The sequence below is a fragment of the Triturus cristatus genome, chromosome 3_2 (assembly GCF_964204655.1).
Source record: "Triturus cristatus chromosome 3_2, aTriCri1.1, whole genome shotgun sequence".
In the NCBI taxonomy this organism is placed as follows: Eukaryota; Metazoa; Chordata; class Amphibia; order Caudata; family Salamandridae; genus Triturus; species Triturus cristatus.
In genome coordinates this window covers 381,016,370-381,031,471 of record NC_140584.1, presented here as the reverse complement: position 1 = coordinate 381,031,471, position 15,102 = coordinate 381,016,370, and the positions used below count along the sequence as shown (strand labels likewise).

General features: G+C 43.3%; 1 protein-coding gene across 2 annotated transcripts in view; it reads left to right on the top strand.

The window, feature by feature from the left end:
* RSPO1 (R-spondin 1) overlaps positions 1-14,884 on the top strand; it is a 572,802-nt gene extending 557,918 nt beyond the window's left edge. For both annotated transcript variants that reach the window (XM_085647902.1, XM_085647903.1), the window contains one exon: positions 14,099-14,884. In XM_085647902.1, the coding sequence (XP_085504028.1) occupies positions 14,099-14,256 (158 nt within the window). In that variant the 3' untranslated portion in view covers positions 14,257-14,884. The remainder of the gene's footprint in view (positions 1-14,098) is intronic.
* The last annotated feature ends 218 nt before the right edge of the window (positions 14,885-15,102 follow it).

Here is a 15,102-nt window from a genome sequence, read left to right as displayed (position 1 = left end):
CAGTGAGCACCAGAATCAAATTCAACCATGCCACCAAACGCAATCGAACGGACCACAGCATCCTCCACTTTACCATCGTAGGCCCACCATGACCCACCTCCACGCCTCCACTCCCGCCCACCGCAGATGGAACAAAATCACTGAGACCCAATGGACTGGCACCCTCAACACCACCAGACCCCACCCAACCAGCAACTTTCAGCTAGCTGACCAAAACTTCTCCGACTGGATCTCCAACTGTTTCCGACACAATCTTACCCATGAAGATGGCCAGCAGACGCAGCAAAAACGACATATGGTTCACTCCCAAACCCCAGACCTTCAAAAGAATGCAAGCAAATGGAGAGACGATGGCGCTCCGGCAGGAACCCCTCAGACCTCACCACCTTCAAGTCTGCTCTCAACAAATACCACCACCGCCTCAAGAAAGCCAAAAAGGACACCTTAACCACCTACATCGAGGCTAGGGCCAATCACAAAAAAGAGCTTTTCAGCATTGTCAGATAACTCTTCTGCCCATCTGCCACCGAGACCACGATTCAACCTTACCAGGCTCTCTGCCACTCCTGGTGAACTACTTGCACAACAAGATAGCAGACATCTACCGCAACTTCTACCCGCAGCCAACCGACCTCGGCTACCTCCTGACACACATCGACATCTCCAACAGTCACCTCACTGATTGGACACTGCTCACCATGATAATCACCACAGTGATCATGACCTCCATCCACTCCAGAGCACTGACAGTCCCCTGCCCCCACCACGCCTTCAACCTGGGACAGAAGGAAATATGCAGCGCACTCACCAACATCCTCAACTCATCCATCACCACGGCCACCTTTCCTGTTGCCTGGAAACACGCAGCGGTGAGACCCCTCCTGAAGAAACCCTCCGCTGACCCCAGTGAGCTCAAGAATTACCGCCCAATCTCGCTGCATCCCTTACCAGCCAAGGTCCCGGAGAAAGCCATCAATCACCAGCTTACAGACCACCTGGAAGCAAACAACCTACTCAACACCACCCAGTCCGGCTTCTGCTCTGACCACAGCACTGAGACCACCTTGATAACCGCAACTGACGACATCAGACCCATCATTTGACTGTGGCAAGACAGCAGCCCTGATCCCCCTCGACCTTTTAACAGCCTTCGATACAGTATCCCAACACATCCTGATCACCAGACATCGGCACCAGTGGAAAAGCTCTTAAGTGGGTCACCTCCTTCATGACAGAACGCACACAGAATATCTGCTTACCATCCTTCACCTCCAAACCCTACATGACTCCATTAGCCACATCGCCCACACCCACAGACTCAACATCATTTCATATGCTGATGACACCCAACTCATTGTCTCCCTCAAGGAAGACACCATCAGATTCAACTTCCAGAATGCCATGACCAACTTCACTGACTGGATGAGATCCAACTGCCTGAAGCTGAACACTGACAAGATGGAAGTGCTCATCTTCAGAAAGAACACTGAATGGTGACCCATGGTGGCCCACTGTACTTGGGCCCTCACCCACTCCCAACAACCACGCCCGCAACCTCAGCATCATCCTGGACAGCAATCTCCCCATGAAGTGCTAGGTCAAATAAGTAGCCTCCACCTTCTACATCCTCCGCATGCTTTGTAAGATATTCAGATGGATTCCCACCAGCACCGGGAAAACAGTGACTCGAGCCCTTGTCACCATCCGACGGGACTATGGAAACACACTCTACGCTGAAACGACCACCCACCTCTTCAAATGACTACAAACCATACAAATCGCCTCATCCAGACTCATCCTCGACCTCCCCAAATGGACCAGCATCACCCCTCACCTCAGAAGCCTCCAATGGCTCCCCGTCCAGAAGAGATGCCAGCTCAAACTGCTGACTCACGCCTACACGGCTCTCCACAACACCAGACCCTCCTACATCAACCACCACCTGACCTTCTACCAGACAATTCCAATCTGCCTCCCACACCCTCGCACATGGTAGAGTGGCAGTGGAGGTCGTTCTTTCTCCTGCCTCGCTTCCAGACCATGGAACGACATTCCACTTTCCTGTGTCTCCAGTTCACTCACCAACTTCAGGAAGGTAATCATGACCTGTCTCTTTAACTGAGGCTCACCATTCCTCAGTGTCTAGATTCCCCCACCCTGGGGTGATAAACCACACTATACAGATTGATTGATTGATTGGTTGACTGATTGATAGTGATTACGGGCAACAAAGTATAGAAAGAAACGCATAATGTCTCTTCCACCAGAAGGCAACCTCCCTGCCGGGGGTGCTTGAAACAACAAACTATAGGAAGTCTGCTGGTCATAAGACACAATAGGTCTTATTAGAGAAAGAGCTGTAGCATTTGCTAGGCACTGCTTAAGTAATGATCATCTCAACTCAATCTCTAAGTAGTTACTCTTTACAGACAAGCTTTTGAGCAATCAAGGATTTTAAAGCAGCCTTAGGTCGCACAAAGCTATAAAGCTCTTATTAGCCCTAAAAAGAATTAAAGCATCTGCCTCTTGTTGTGCAGCGAAGCAGAATCCCAACTGGATTTGGATACTGGCAAAGAGGCACCCTGGTAACCCAGGAATCTAAGAGATGCGGAAGCGTCTAAATAAAACTTTACGGAAGATGGTCTAGAAGGAGAAAATAACAACAAAATAAAATTTCTGGGCCACAGGATGGCACCTCAGCAAAAAGAAAACAGAGCCTCCACCGCTGCCACAGGTTCAAATCTTACTGAAACTGCGGCCAATTTCTTAACTGTACATTTACAACAATCCCCATAGGTCAAAACTCCTCTCTTTCACGAGCAGGGACTTAAAATTTCAACCACAACTACCAGCTCGGGTGACTTCACACTTACTTTCTCTGAAGACTAAATATTCAATTCAAAAGTGCAGACAAGAAGGGGCCCCGGGTTTGAACGGTCTTCCACAAGCGCTGTACAAATCTAATCCAGCTTTCTGGATGGCAACCCTGATGACAGTTTTTAACGTTGCTCTGCAGCAAGAAACCATTCTGGATTCTTGGAAGGGTTCCATAATGGCCCCAATTTTCAAGAGTGTTGATCATCACTGGTCAGAAGATACCATCTGATCAACCTCTAAGATACCGAGCCAAAACACTTTGCAGGACTGCTACTGGTGGATTTGCTGCTTTGGGCGGAAGATAATCATGTTGTCCCCCCCTAACCAATCAGGATTCACTTGGCAACCAACATACTGTCTCTATCGGTTATAATGAAAAAGCTCAAGTTGAAAAAGCAACTGACCTACCTCTGCTTTGTAGACTTTAAGGCAGTATTCTACTGCATGCAGCGTAACGCCTTGTAATCTGGGGCATCCCGGCTCACTTTTTTAAATTAATACTGCTGCTATATGTGGGCACTGGGCAAGATAGAGAATTGGGGGCAGCTCTTTTCTATCTAGGAAAATAGAAACCTTCCAGGGCCTATAACAAGGCTGCATCCAGGCACCCTATCTGTTCAACCTCGTTTTGGCCAACCTGACCCTGCCTTGGATGCTGTAAACACTCACACACTAAAACTAGGAGAAATGCACATTTCGAACATTCTGTACGCTGACGATGTGATCCTCCTCAGCCAGACAAAAGTCGATTTTCAACCTCTCACTGACAAAAAGTCTCAATAATCTGCCGTCAATTATATGACAACAAACCTGAAGAAAACCAAGGTCATAGAAGTGAGCTGCAGAATCCAGGAACGACACAAATGGCACTCGCAAGGCCAACAACTGTAGCCGGCAAAAACTTACAGATGCCTAGGAGTTCTGTTTGATGATAGGGGCTCCTTCCACCAGCTCAGGATTGATCTGCTGAGGAAAGGCAACATCCTGCTCCTTGCTTTCCACACTTTACAAAGTTCACTGGATGGCCCAAGCTATCTGCCACTGCTGAAGATGATAGCAGCAAAACTTACCCCGAGTATTTCTTATGAAAGTAAATCCCGCCGAGGTAGAGATGCATGAATCCTAAATTCGATCTACCTCGAAGATATTTAAATCACTCTTTCATCTCCCGTCTCCCTCCTAACACTTCGCCATCTCACATGAGGCAAGAGTTTGGCTTCCAACCCTATTAATAGCACGAAAAGAGGCTTACGTAAAAATATTGACTAGAATAATGTCCTCCCCTGCAAACCAATTGTGTGAAGAGCTCTGGCAGGAAATACAAACAAGCAAAGACGCCCCCTCTTGTCAGTACCTAGACCTGGCCATTGACGATCTGGGTGTTCGACCAATATGGGAAAGTTCCCCATCTCCAATTGCCTTAAAAAACACTAAATAATGGCATGATAAAAAAAATGTCAGCGCTTAAAGACAAAGAGAATGAGGTGTCCTGGTTCTATAGGTTGATGTGACACAGCAGACGTAGCTAGGATAGATCTTAAGTGTATTTATTAAGTTGATTAAGTCCATAGAATAGCCCCACCAGGAGCAGCCTGCTAGCTGCTCAGCCCATCCTCTCAACTGTCTCACACCACACCAACCTCCAACATTCCAGTCACATCAACATTCCATATGGAACTCTCACACTGGCTGAGCAGCTATTTACAAGATACAGGAGAACAGTATTTATCTTACATGAAGATACTACAATATCTCCCTTCTTTACAATTGAGAATACAACAAACAATACTAAAAATTAAAAGCAACTATACACAAAATATAAACAAAAGATAAATAGTCCAAAGCCCAAGGGTAATATAAATAAACTATACCACGAAAGGGACCCAGACTATAAACGGCAGACAAAGATAAGAAAAAGGATGAAAAGATAAGAATGAACTATCACCATCCTCCTCTTATAATAAGATAGAAAAAACATTAAACTAACTCACTAACACCAACCTCCTCTTTTAATAAAACACGAAAATAATATCAAACTACCAACCAGAAATTGAAAAGACACCACATAAGATACATAAAGGAGAAAATCCCTAAAACAAACTATAAAATGTATTGGAACCCAATACGACTTACATAGGTGGACCCAACTCCCCCTATACACTGAGTAGTAAATGGGATTAACCCAACACTAAAACGTAGGTGGGACTATTACCCCCTAAACACTGAATTTATGTGATGGGACTAGCACCCCCTAAACACTTAGTATATGGGACTAACACCCATTAACAATGACCTAGGTGGGACTAACACCCCCTAAACCCTAAGTATATGGGACTAACACCCATCACTAAATTAATAGGTGGGACTAACACCCCCTAAACACTTAGAATATGGGACTAACACCCATTAACAATGACCTAGGTGGGACTAACACCCCCTAGACACTAGCACCCATAAAAAGAATTTAATAAGTGGGACTCTCACCCTCTATAACTGAGTAAAAGGGACTGACACCCATTACTACTAAAATTAGTGGGACTCTCACCCCCCCAAAACTGAGTAAATGGGACTGACACCCATTACAAGTAACATAGATGGAACTCTCACCCCCCCCATAACTGGGTAAATGGGACTAATGACTTGGAAATGGGGCTGAAACCCATCCCAAAAATAACTGTGAATGTGGGATCATGGGACTAAAACCCACTCCCATCCCTAGACAGGGAAATCTATCTGTGACGAGGGGAAATGGGACTGAGAACCCACTCCCATCCCAAGACAGGGATACAAAATCTAAAACGAGGAAATGCGTAAGCATAACATAACTTTAGAATTCACGACGTTTTCTGAATGTGCGCAAACACTTGCAAAACAACACAACAAGCTAATCGTATGAAAACAGATCTTGAAAACGTGCAAAATGGTACTCTGCAACAGATTCTATGCCAACAGAAACCGAGTACTTGACAGCAGACCAAAGTACTTTGAAGAAGACAACATCCCTATAGAAGATGGAGATGAAACGTGGTACTAGGGAAACAACTCACCGCAGGAATTAGAACCACAGTCCGGATGTAGAGTGTCCGGTGACATGAAATGAACAACTATCCCCAAACGTTGAAACTGAAGGGACACATTGAAGAGAAACTGGTGACGAGTGTCCAGTGACTAGGGTTGAAAGACTCACTGCCCGAACGATGAATAGAAAAAACGGACACTTGAGGGAAACAAAACTAAGCTCCACTCCTCACTCCACCTGGCACACAAAGGTATGGGCGACCGGTGTTGTGGTCAGTGGGGGGGCTCACCTTGCCAGATAGAATCGCCAAATGAGGATTTTCTTTTCTTTAAGTAAAATTTCTTCAAGTCACATCAGTTTAGTTACACACCAGTCTTTTTAGGTTACACGCACGGTTTCTTTAGTCCAACTCGTCGCCAATTGAGGTGTCCTGGTTCTATAGGTTGATGTGACACAGCAGACGTAGCTAGGATAGATCTTAAGTGTATTTATTAAGTTGATTAAGTCCATAGAATAGCCCCACCAGGAGCAGCCTGCTAGCTGCTCAGCCCATCCTCTCAACTGTCTCACACCACACCAACCTCCAACATTCCAGTCACATCAACATTCCATATGGAACTCTCACACTGGCTGAGCAGCTATTTACAAGATACAGGAGAACAGTATTTATCTTACATGAAGATACTACAGAGAACTTATCCTCCAGATCTCACGTCTGGATGGTCTTAAATGAGTACAAACTACTTAAGCACCAGCCTTACCTGTAGGCCGAGTGGTCCAGGCACTTAAAAGTTTACTTTATGAGGTACTGCTTTGGCCTTCTTCCAGGTCAGGCCTACAGTGTGCCATGGATCCAGATCACTGAAAAGGCTTGCTGCAGATTGTGTCACTCTGGGGAAGAAAATAAATATTATTCACATAACATGGTTGTGACCTGCTCTACTGAGAGCAAGGTGGGCACTACTTAGAGCTCCTTTTAATCAACGAGGCATCAGGTCGTGCGAGACAAGACCCAACATATCTCTTTCCTTTGCAAACACATCACAGAACAAGTGAAGAAGTAAAAGGATGAAAAATGCACATTCGCACCATGATAAGACTCTACACATTTTCTTACTTTTATAACATACAACAAAATGAGTGCAAAGGTAAAGAATCAAGGAATGCACAAGTACACCAGGACTAGATTTACATATCTGCCTCCTTTACAAACATTTCACAAAACTAATACCATGGTGAAGTCAAAGGACATGCAGAGGCCAGACAAAGTATGCACACTGTGCATAGAACAATAAAACTGCATGCTGGAGAAATCACAGGAAGTAATGTCAGCAGTGGAACATAAAACACCGATCAAACGAATGCAAATGCTACACGAGATGACAAACCCCGACCACATATTATAATATTGGAATATTGGGAGTCTGCTTGAAGACAGCTGACGACAGTGGCTTGGCAGAGGGGGATAATAGCTAGTGTAGGGCCTCTGCCCAACTTTCCAATGTTCCTTGTTTGTTAAGTTTCGCTCTGTTTAATTCAAAACATGCACCCTCACTGGGTGGGCTGTTGGAACCGCTCTATGGGCTATATGTTTGTTAAATGTCCTTACTATCATGAGAAACCTTTGCTGTGGCACAAGCCTTGAATGAGGGAGATGGCATTTAACAAACAGGATAGCCCTCAGAAGTGGAATATGATAGTTGGCGCATGTTCTCGACTCCAGCAATCCTTTGGATCGCTTTATACTTCTCCCTGGTCAATTTAAAACATTTGTTCTACATGGGTGGAATTTTGTAATATCATTCTGTATGAGTTTATTAGATGCGTTTTATTTCATAGTAGGTCCTTGTCTCCTGTTGAAGATAGCAGCTCGGGGAAAAGGCATTAAATGCCAGTCAGACCAGTGTAGCAGGACATAATTCAATATGCCATGCCAAACATGCATTTTGGAGGGTTAAAAAAGGAAGACGCTGTCATTATAGCTTTGATAGAGCTTTCAGAATATTCTTTATTGGCAATAAACAGATCCTTCACGTTAACTATAATAATATAGCATTCAAGCAATTTAAGCAAACGTTCACTGGAAGACAGATTTTTACTGTGCAAATTTGAGAAATAAACAGGGCCTTAAACCGTTTTCTTAGCACATTCGTCTTGAGTTAGGACTCTTGACAAAGAGAGAATGCTTCAAGTTTATTCCTCATTGACTTTGTATCTGGAGATGAACTATGCTTGGCCAAACCATATATAAGAGCCTTTTAAGCTTTCTACGGGTCTCATTTCAATGTTTGCTACTGTTGCTTGAGTACGCAGGGAAGGATTAGCATTACATATAGATTGGATAGTGATACTCTGACAGTAGAAATTAAAAGACAAAGGGGAGCCAAGGAGCACACAGAAAGGCCCGCAACATTCAACATCTCCCCATGGTAGGCGAGCCCTGACAAGGGTCTGGAGGATCAGTCAGGCACTCCGCTGAGGTCCCCCACTCGCTGGGAGATAGCAGATAGCAGCAGACACTGGAGAAGATGGCTCTGCACTCTTGCCCGAACCAGTGAACTTGGCAACCTGGTGGTCCAGCGATGCTCATGCTCAGCACTGGATGCAGACAGTTTATTGAGGCCTATGATACCATTGGTGGAACAATAGTGGTGATTTGATCCTTTAACCCCGGAAATCATGAAACCTAGGAGCCCCTTTGGAATTATCCCCTATTACACATGCTCTGCTGACCCGACATCTGTCCGCTCTCTCAGTAAAACTTTAGGCTGACTGGATAATGATAATCTGAACACCTATGCTGATATGACCCACGTTGTGACACAGCAACTGGGATAGTATCTGATGGAAGTTATAAATCAACCTTGCTTCCAAGGTTACAAGCCTCCAGCAATGGAGAGACTTCGGATCGTGAGCAGGTGAGGGCCTTCAGCCGAGCCATCAAGTTGAGCAGGGAGCTGGTGTGAAGGGTCAAGTTAAGATTGGTAGGGACAGGTCAGGTCATTACTTGAGGGTGTTAAGCATATAGGTCAAGGCTCTCAATCTTAGGCGAAAAATTGTGTTATTTATTCAGTTCCATTATAGCCGTTTGTCCCTGCGAGCTACTAATGCCCCTATATATATTCGTAGGGCTGGGGGGAACTCTTCGTAATCTCGCAGAGTTTTTATGTAACTCTGCAGAATTCTGTGTAAAACTCAGCGGGTTCCGCCCACCCCTAATGTTTAGATAACAATCACATGTTGCTGATGCTTTCCAAACCCAACTTTTTGTTCTCAGCCATAATATCCATGTTTTAGTTCTTTGCCCAGTTTTATTTTATAGAAAATGAATTGGAGCAAATGTGAAGCCCTACCCATGTCCCATTCCATCGCCAAGGCCAGCTTAAGAGAATTTCACCTGGATGCATATACCTTGGCATATACATTATCAAATGCCTAGATTCAGAAACAAATTTGAGACATCATCCCATTTGAACCTGTCACTGTTGGATGGGAGCAAATAGTTAATCTGATGGTGGAACAGAGGTTCATCTAAATTTTTGGTATTTGCTAATACGGACCCAAAGGAAATGACTGACCCAACTTGACTCCGACATCAGTTCGTGTGCGTGTGGAATGGAAGGAACCCCACCTCAAACCCTCCAATCTGTGGGCCCATGCTATTTTTGGGGTACTGCAAGTGCTCCATAGGAGATATATTGTATTGCACATCATCTATACAGATGTCCTCATTTTTGCACCAACAGAGTGAGGTTCTGACATGGGTGGGTACAGAATGGTTCATTTTCCGATTCCCCCAGATAAAGCTCCCATGTATACCCACAAGTCTGTTACACCAACCTTGGACAACTTGAGTGTCACAACTGTGCTCATTGACTGGAGGACAGCACACAAACACTTCAGGTTAAACCAATTAGTGCATAGACAGGCCCTTGTTTGGCATAATGCCAGAGTACAGATAGTCGGTGACCCATTTTTTAGGACAGGATGGTTTTGCAGGGAAACTTCTCTGTAGATTACATGATGCATGATGGCCTACCTAAATGCTTTGAATGTTTGAAAGCATACTACTATGGATTAGATGACTCAAACAGTTGTAAGCACAGACAATTGATTCATTGCCTCAGCAGCTGCAGAGGCCTAGTGCTGATTGATATACATAGGAAAAGGAAATGTCTTGCACTATGGCACATAAACCGAGGGTTTTCTCTGTTCCATATGGAGTTCTTATCGATGTGCATCCAGAATATTTTGGCAGACTGTACTGAGGACGGAATGCTCCCTAGATGACTGGTCCAGCCAGAAATAGGAATATTTCACTGTCTAAATGACTGACATGGGGCCGCATAGAAGTTATACAGCGCAAAGCTATTTGGACACCCTAGTTGAGGGAGATATGCTGTGGGGGAATGTGGATTGCTCCACGTGTTATGCTACACTAATACTGGAAAGTTGTCTGGGTTAAACTGTAGAGAGTTACGTGCATGTGTATTTCCCCATTGCCACACTTGGCCATTTTACACAGCACAGTTGATTTACGCACACTGACTCTCCAGAACCATAATTACCTAAGAAGGGTAAACCCAAAACTAGTGTTTGGGACCTGGGTAGTTAGCAGTACGTAGGAACAGTGGTCCCAGAAAGTAACAGTGCAATGTAAAAAGTCAAAAAAACATTCAGAACAAAGCATAAAACAAAAGGTATTTATTGCACACAGTGTTTAATTCACACTAGCCATAGGTTTCTTAGTGAAGATATATACATGTTATTGCATGTAACAATGTCCCAAAACGGGAACACGGTGAGGGAGAAAAGGGGGTAAGAGCGAGTATAGGTGCTATAGTGAGGATAGGGAAAGTGATTGAAAGATACAGTGTCAATCAGCAACAGTAAATCACTTAGAACACGTGCGGCTCATTTACATCAAGCCTATTAATCGCAATTTAGCAGAAGCAGTATAAAGCCATGTTATCAACAGTAACCAAGTATGTAATATCTGTAGTTTATGCTGGTCTAGGTGATAGAAAGTCGACGTTTCGAACTTGCGCATTCAGAACGAAGAGATTAACGAGGAGAATAGACGCGAAGAGTCAGAGGAGCCGAGAGGCCCGTTTTCAGTAGCACAGATTATTCTGGATACATTGTGTGTCTCCCGTACATTAAGGTGCTTTGGTCGCTCTCACGACATAGGAGCCAACGCGCCCTTCCACGCCCCTAGCCCCTGTGCAGAGGCTTTTTGATCACGCCCCTTCTCAGCCCCACCTTTCTGTCCTGATGAAGACCCCGACGTAAGGGATACAACTGCCTACAGTTTCATAGGGGTCGAAACGTCAACTTTCTATCACCTAGCCAGCATAAACTACAGATATTACATACTTGGTTACCGTTGATAACATGGCTTTATACTGCTTCTGCTAAATTGCGATTAATAGGCTCAATGTAAATGAGCTGCACGTGTTCTAAGTGATTTAGTGTTGCTGATTGACACTGTATCTTTCAATCACTTTCCCTAGCCTCACTATAGCACCTATACCCGCCCTTCCCCCCTTTTCTCCCTCACCGTGTTCCCATTTTGGGACATTGTTGCATGCAATAATACATCCTTACTAAGAAACATATGCCCAATGTGAATTAAACACTGTGTGCAACAAATACCTTTTGTTTTATGCTTTGTTCTGAATGTTTTTTTGACTTTTTACATTGCACTGTTACTTTCTGGGACCACTGTTCCTAGGTACTATCCAGAACCATAGGCAGATAGTGAAATTACTTGCTGCAGCCAAAATCTACATACCCTTGCATGGGTTTCAAAGTCTAGTACCCACACCGAATAGGACACGTTACAACGCAAACTTTTACAACGCATGCCTTTACAATGTGGTTTTTATTGCAACATCCATTACAATGCATGATTTTACAACGAATGCCATCACAAGGCATTTTTAGAAACTACACTTACAACGCATTCCATGACAAGGCATTCCATTAAAACGCATACCATTACAACGCATAATACTTTTAGGGCAACAGTAGTGTAAGTGTTGGATAGTGTAGGGGTAAAAATGACTATTCCCACTCCAGTGAGTGCAACAATAGGGTAAGTGTTGGATAGTGTAGGGGTAAGTATTACTATTCCCACTCTAGTGAGTGCAACAATAGGGTAAGTGTTGGATAGTGTAGGGGTAAAAATTACTATTCCCACTCCAGTGATACCAACAGTAGTGTAAGGGTTGGATAGTGTAGGGGTAAAAATTACTGTTTCCCATTACTTACCTTATAATGCGTTGTAATGGCATGCGTTGTAGTGGCATGCGTTGTAATGGCATACGTTGTAGTGACATGCATTGTAATGGCATGCGATGTAAAGGATGTTGTGTTGTAATGACTGCGTTGTTAAGGTAGTGCGTTGTAATGACTGCATTGCAATGGTTGTTTCCCACCCACACCAGATGAATGGCTCAAAGAGCTCTTCAGGATACCCGGTGTGTACGACCTGTGTATAAACTCAATGACAGACTGATCCTTTTCTTCCATGTCAGGGGTCCTTTCTTTACAGGTCGGATTATTCATGGTGGTGACAAGCTGAGGGCAGTGGGGCACTCATATAAATGAGGCCCTTAGTCTTTAAGTTTTAGCTTTCATATTTTTGCCTATTCCCTCACTGTATTTATTAGATTTTGCAATTACAGTTGTATACTAACGTATTGCACAGACTCTCTAGAAAATGCCTGCTCTGCATTTGCACGACATGTTTATTTTTAAGTCTTAAAATAACGAATGATTAGCAATGAAGAGGCCAGTTCACTCTTCTTTACTGTGCTTGAGTATGACAAATAAACACTTAATGCATTCACTACTACATATGTAAATGAAGAAAGGGATAGTTTTTGAATTATGCAGTTTCCTCTTTTTCATTTTACCAAATTTTCCTGTGTTGTGCATATAGTATTTCCTCAAAGTATAAAAATGTAATAATAGTTGGTAATAGTCCTACAACAGACCTCGTCCAAGTACTGTCGTAGTTTGTGAAAATAGAGAAAAACTAAATTAAAAAAATTATTAAAGAGGAAAAAATTACCATTGTTTTAAATTAGAAAATATTGTCAGTAACTAAAATGCAAATGCATATTATTCTTGTCGTTAAAATAGGTTGTTAATAGAGTTATAAAACAGGTTTAGAGTATGGTTTTGATAAAGGCAAGGCTTAGGGTAAGAGGCGTAGTTAAAGGTAGCCTTAGGTTTATGTTAAAGGTTTAGAGTCAGAGGACAGATAAAGGGAATCCTCGGCCATTCCATTCCATCAATTTGAAATTCCTCATAATTGTTTCTTCATTGTTGTCAATGCAATATTAATTGGTTTGTCATGATTCCTCATCACTGTATTTCTACTTTATTGTCAACTTCCGTTAACATACATTCTAATACAGAATAGCTGTGAATTGGCAGTGTGGTATAATTTGTGAGAGTGATAAAAGTGAATATTTATATGGCATAAGATTGAATAGCCATCGGGGGTAACTGCTGCTACCCTTTGTTGTTGTTTGCTGCAGTTGTCAACAGCATTACATCACCAGTGCATATTGAGGAGTCTGGGTTCATTTTTTGGCCCTCGTTATGAGTTGCCCAATAAATGGACCATATTGTCCACACCCATGGAGTTACTGCCAATGGGGGTACTACTAACTCCAGGGGATCATGAACATCCAGTATGTTACTAGATTGGCCCTAAGGGTCCACTAAGACATGAGGAATTACAGACGGAATAGGCAATTCGGGTCTGATTCCCCTGGTAATTTCTCATTTTGTGTTCAGCAGCCGAAATCTGTGGGTGAAGGTTAAGAGCCCTGCGGTTTCCATGAACTCATAATTCCGATGGGGCCGATAAGTGACGTTACTGGCCCCTTCAGAATTGAGGAAATCAGTCGCTGTTTCTTTTAAATTCCATTTTACCAATATGATAAGTAAATGTTTAACAGTACATTGCGGGTGGGAGTTTGTGCCTGGTACGTATTGCAGCCTCAACTTTTCCATACAGACTACTCATAAAAGAAATATAAATGCCATGTCTTTGGGAACAATGGAATTGTTATGCCACCACCTGTGATGTCATCAAATAGATATTGATTTCGATAAAATGACGCCACTCTAAACCACAATGGGGATTCCTGCGGTCTCATGCATCTTTACTTTTCTCTCCAACAGAGAAAGGACAAGGAAAGAAAGAGAGAAAGGATGAGCAAGGAAAGAAGGAGAACAGGAACAGAAACAGAAGCGATAAAGAAAGAGATGGCAAAAAGAGGAGGAGAGGGCAACATCGAGGGACTGCAGCACCGGCCACACCCTTCAGCCCAATCCAATAGCTGCCCCACTGCTGCCAGAGTGAGGACGAGAATTCTTTGCTGCTATGTATGTGAAAGCTTTACTGAACTGGAGCACTGCTACACATCAAACGCCCACGCAACCAGGCATTGGAAAAACTCTTACATGAGATATGATGGGGGATGGAACGAGCATGTCCAGAGACTGGCAAGTAGAAAGAGAAGAAATACATTAAATCTTAATTCCGAGTACAAGAGACTTGGCGGACGCCTTCGTTTTAAAATGTAAAAGCGTAAGAGAGAAATTATATCACAGTTTCATGGACAGACGGATCAGAAGACTGGAACTGGTTTATATTACTGAGTAAAAAACATTGGTTCTTAAAGCCTGGAAAGGCCCCCCCTGATTCCCATTATTTTGTGTTTTATGCTGTATGAATTACTCATTGAAGAATATATGTTAAACCTTTGTGATATGGTGTCAGAGATAACTACAGTGAAACTGCTTCAAAATTTATTCAAATTAAAAAAGAAAATCTAAAACAAGTTATATTTCTAGGTTTGTGGTTGGTAGACTTTTCTTCTTGGGGTTGGACTTACATTATGAGGAACATAGTCACATTGTACAGTGCAGCTCTGTATGTACAGGGTGATCATTATATATTTAAGTTATCATTCCGCTAACTTCATTTGTTTGTTTCGATGCAGTGCTGATTTAGTGACACAGTCTATAAACTGTTGTGTAGACACAGGAAAGTAAGTAACAAATCACACCACACGTCCACTGCAAAAGGTACATATCTGATGGCATCATACCCAGGGTCACTGGTACGATGCAGCACTGGAGGGCCAAGCTATGCTGCAGGGTTGACTAAATTAGCTAGAAAA